The sequence below is a fragment of the Limulus polyphemus genome, unplaced genomic scaffold (assembly GCF_000517525.1).
Source record: "Limulus polyphemus unplaced genomic scaffold, Limulus_polyphemus-2.1.2 Scaffold1268, whole genome shotgun sequence".
NCBI classification, from domain to species: domain Eukaryota; kingdom Metazoa; phylum Arthropoda; class Merostomata; order Xiphosura; family Limulidae; genus Limulus; species Limulus polyphemus.
This window is the reverse complement of record NW_013666878.1, coordinates 180722-185979: the sequence shown is the minus strand read 5'-3', so window position 1 is coordinate 185979 and position 5258 is coordinate 180722. Positions and strand designations below refer to the sequence as shown.

General features: G+C 30.0%; 1 protein-coding gene across 2 annotated transcripts in view; it reads left to right on the top strand.

The window, feature by feature from the left end:
- LOC106462860 (ubiquitin-like modifier-activating enzyme 5) overlaps window positions 1-5258 on the top strand; it is a 37612-nt gene that overhangs the window by 13936 nt on the left and 18418 nt on the right. For both annotated transcript variants that reach the window (XM_022390249.1, XM_013922823.2), the window contains exons 7-8: window positions 793-897; window positions 5030-5157. In XM_022390249.1, the coding sequence (XP_022245957.1) occupies window positions 793-897; window positions 5030-5157 (233 nt within the window). The remainder of the gene's footprint in view (window positions 1-792; window positions 898-5029; window positions 5158-5258) is intronic.

Genomic DNA, 5258 nt, shown 5'->3' with positions numbered 1-5258 from the left:
CATAGATTTCACCAAAAAAATCAGGATGAATGAGGATGCATATTCGTTTGACATCAGTGTTCTTCCCATTTCTTCAGTTTGTTTATATATATTGTTAATAAACATAATAATAAAAAAAAATGTTCATTGTGGTAAATGAAATAATAATTTGATCTAATTAAGAGTTTTTTTCTTCACAATTTGTAAAAACTCCTTACATGATAGAAAAAATTAATTATTTTCGAGACCTGCATAGCTGAATTATGGGAAATCTGTTATTAAAACCAAAACAACTTTTATGAAGTTTAAATTTGCAGGCCTGTGTAATTGACAAAGTGTATTATTTCTACCTATATATTCAGTATTGGTCTAAACCATAGTCTGCGATGAATCATGTTATTTGCTTGCTGTAATATCTAATTCTTTCCACACACAGTTCTGTTAAATAGGAAACTCCATGTGTGTGAATATTTAAGGTATAATTATTTCTTTTCAAAAGTTTATTGATGATAGGTTGAAACTATTTTTAAAGAGGTTTAAGAATAAGTTTCAAATGCTCATGTGGTGGTGCTGCAAATGTTTATTGTGGCACTACGATAAGAAGGAATTAAAAAACAACACACAAACAATGAACCTCTTCTATAAATATATGTAGTACATACACTATTGTGTATGAATGTTACTTGAGCAGAGGGTTGTGAATAAAGTGAACTCATTGTATTGTATCAGTCACTCAGAACATAAGACACATCTAATAATTTTAGTATTTTTAAAATTGTGATCAGGATTTTGTCTTCCTTATGTTTCAACAAGGCATGCAATGAATTGAACCAGGTGTGGATTGAGTCAGGTGTCAGTGAAAATGCCGTGTCAGGTCACATTCAAGTGGTCATTCCAGGGGAGACTGCTTGCTTTGCAGTAAGTGGTGTTTAGATAGTTGTAATAGTTTTAATGTAGTATGTACTTTTATATTTTGTTCTTATTTAGATTTTTAGATATTATTAATAGTTTCTAATGTTGTATTTACTGTAATACTTTGTTCTTATTTAGATGTTTAGATATTTGTAATTGTTTATAATGTTGCATTTACTGTAATATTTTGTTCTTATTTAAATGTTTAGATATTTGTAATAGTTTCTAATGTTGTATTTACTGTAATATTTTGATTTTATTTAGTTGTTTAGATATTATTAATAATTTCTAATGTTGTATTTACTGTAATATTTTGTTCTTATTTAGATGTTTAGATATTATTAATAATTTCTAATGTTGTCTTTACTGTAATATTTTGTTCTTATTTATTGAAGTTAGAACATGTACAAAGTAAGGAGTACAAATATGAATTTCATTTTATTATTATATATTCAAATCTTGAAGAGCGTTCTTTGCAATGAAGACATCCAATGTAAAACTAATACCAAATGACAAAAAGTGTAAAATTTACTTATTCACTTCTATCTTTATGAAATGTTGTTGTGATTATTTATTCAGAACTTTTTCCATATTTTGTAATTAAAAATCAGCTTAGAGAAATACATTTTGAATAACTGCAGTACTTTATACAGTACTAATAATTTTAAAAAAATTTCACTTTATTATTCATCTAATTAATTTTGTTTTACTAAACCTTTGCTATAACCTTATTTTTGCTTTTTGATAGAAAACTTTTATCAAATTTATGAGACATTATAATCATTGTTTGCTTTGTAGTGCAAGTAATAGTTTCCTGCCTTTTTTGTAACTCAGGATAATAATCTCTAACTTGGAATTTTCCACTCATTTTAGAAACATTTACTATCGAAATTATAAAATTATGTATGTAACATATAAGTGAATATCTTTGTTACTTAGCAAAATATTTATTCTCTTACTACTGTTTACCTCTCTGTTGACTTTCTCTTATATTGAATTCTGTTTTAAGGAAGAACGGTGTTGGGGGAAAATCTTTGTTTTTGTCTAAGGTTATAGATTAGGAACTATGTTCAATAACTGTTGTATTCTCTTAAAACCTCCTTACTTATCATCTACCAATCAAGATATTTTTTACAATTACATTAAGCATTATATAATTCAAGAGATCTTTTGTATCTAATATAAGTTAACAACACTCCCCAATGGTATGACATTATATTTAAAGTTCTGGTAATCATGAATAGTAAAATACTTAAGTTCACTCCTGTTTGCCAAAATAAAAAACCATTATCAAAAACAGAACTCAAATTTTTCATAAACTTGTACACTTCTAGATTTCCTTTTTCTTAGCATTATTTCAGTTGTAGTAATTATACTTGAATATTAATTAATTATTTATTATTTTGATCATGCTTACTCTTAGTTGTGTTATGGCCTCACTCATGAGCTTGTGTCAATTATTAAATGATTGTAACAAACAAATGAGAAGACATTTTTTATCTGTTCAATCCAGAAATGTCTCTGGCAACTTCGCACTGGGACACTACTTCTAATGGAAGTTCCCATGAACTCTCGCTTGCAATGAATATGCAGTTAGCTAATGAGTGAGTGTGTTGACACAGAATCACATTAAAGGAATCTAGGTCATGTTTTCACGACGGCAAATGTTGCATCTCACAGCAACAACAGCCAGACTGTTTAAGAAAGCACCCCCTAATTACGAAAACTTTTAATAAGATACAACAAAATCCTTAATTACATAGGACTATTTAGTTATTAATTACATTTTAGCAATAATTGATTAATAAGCAATCATCAGTTGGTTATGCCTAACCAAACATTATTTTATACCCATCATTTTGTTGTAGATATCCCTGATTTTATTATCAACTCATCAATTCACTGTTTCATATAATAAAAAATAATGTCTGTCTCTAAATCATATTTATTAGTTCTTCCTTTACAAAACATCTCTGAATACAATATTTTTTATCGACTGTTCTTTTTCTTCAAGCTTAATATGATTGCTTTCATTGAATTGTGCATGTGTGAATACATTTTGATCAACACAACCTATAACAGTTATAATGACTCCTTGCTTCTATGAAGAAAATAGAAAACTGTTAACTTGTACATACAATTCTGCTGATGATCCAAATGTTTTTTGCATGAGTGGAGAGTGAAAATATATTAAAAGTTTTAAGTCTAAAAATAATATCTATTAAAAGAAATAAAACCTATAACATTTATAATGTCTACTTGCTTTTCTGAAAAAATAAGAAAACTGTTTGCACGTACATACAGCTCTGACAATGACCCTACTATATGTTGGTGTGAGTGGAGAGTGAACCTTCAGTAAAAGTTTGAAATTTAGCAGCAATAACTATTGGTTGACTTTGTTCGGGTCTGCGTGAGTGCCAGTTGGGCTCAACTTGACCAAAAGTGTGCAAAGCACAGAAACCCACTGTGTTACTTTGTGTTTAACTTTAAACAAACAAGCCCAAAATTTGTTAGGGAGGAAAGCATATGGGAAGGATGAAGAAATGATTTTAGTATATAGTAGGATTCCCATCACTTTTAGGTGTCCATGATTTTATAACCACTTCTTACCACTTCATTTTACAAATTTGTGATTTTTTTAATTAATTCTCACCACTTCATTTGAGATTTCCAAAATGATCCACTTAACTCTCAGTTATTTGTTCCTTGTTACCATTGAGATTTTTCACACACCACTAGCCTTGAACTATGTACCACCTAAAGCATGTGTTTTGATGTGAACTGGACTGGTACCTGATTTAATTATCATGTTGCAATAGCTTTCTAACAATAAGGGGATTACATAGCATGGATAATTAAGTCAGGTGGAGGGGGCAAAGTATAAAACTACAGCATGAAAGCATGGAATATAGAGTGTGAAGAGACATGGGACATAGGAGAAAGGGAAGGCTTAGGCATAGTACAAACTTAATACAATTGGCAAAGAGAGAGAGAGGAATGACATGTTCCTCACATTGAATGTTGAGGCCAGATCAAAACCTGGCAGTGGAAAGGGCTGGACAAAAATATCAACTACATGGTTGAGCTCTGGAATGAAGAACACACAGGAAACATAGGAACTGGGAAAGAAGGCAAATCCATTAAATGGTAAAAACTGGCAGTAACATCTTCCAAAGATAAAGATCCTTTGGCAACCATAAACATGGTAGAAGCTGTGACGAGTTTTGAGGCATTACATTATATGGTATCTCGAGTTCTACAAACAACCATAGTATAGGACATTAACTAGTCTCCTTTCAGAAGAAATTTCGACTTCAAAAACAGAGCTAGTACCTTGGGATGATGAAGCCGCAGAAACATGAGAGTTCATGGTATAGAACTTCTAAAAAATATCCTCAGAGTTTTTGTTATTTTTTCTGTTGTATGTAATTACTATTATTTACATATAAGGATATGGAAGGATTTCTTTTAGCAGGGTTGAAAAACAAGAAAAATAACTTTAACACAGCTTATAGTTTACCACTGTTCAGAAATGAACAAAAGTGAGAAATGGAATTCTAAATCTCACAGAAGTTGAAAATGAAAAATGGACATGCGCTGAAAGAAGAGATAGACAGAAAGACATTAATTGCAATATTAAAGATTACTAAATCAAATCAATCACAAAGGTCAAACAAAATATTTAAAAAATTATACACATCTGTAAATGGAAGTGCCAAATTTAAGAGTGAAGATAAATTTCAGTGCTTATGGGGATCAACTATGGATGGAGGATGTGTCTTCCTCCTGTTGCCACATGATGATTACATTATGTACTAGTGCATTCAACACATAATTTAGGTGGGAGATAGTTTAAGGCAAGTGACATGCATAAAAGCTCAATGGCAGGCACACAAGAAACAGCTGCTGTGTAGAGAGGTAAGTATATATCAAAAATATATTTTCAGATAAGGAAAATGTTAACTTTCACTATGTTTTGTAATTTTTAGTTTGCTCTTTTTGATTTACATATATGACAATAAGTGTTTTCAAACAGGGTGGGTTCATTAAATATTGATAAACTGCTACAAACACAATCATATAGTTTGAAAATGTATATATTTTTATTTCACCTGACGTAGATTGTTTTTAATTTCAGTGTGCCCCGCCTTTAGTTGTAGCTTCTAACATTGATGAGAAGACACTAAAGAAAGAAGGGGTTTGTGCAGCAAGTCTCCCTACAACAATGGGTATTGTGGCAGGATTCCTTGTTCAAAATACTCTGAAGTAAGTTATTGTTTTTGACAACTAAAATACAATATGTATGAATTAAATTTTATGTATATATATATATATATATATATATATATATATATATATATATATAT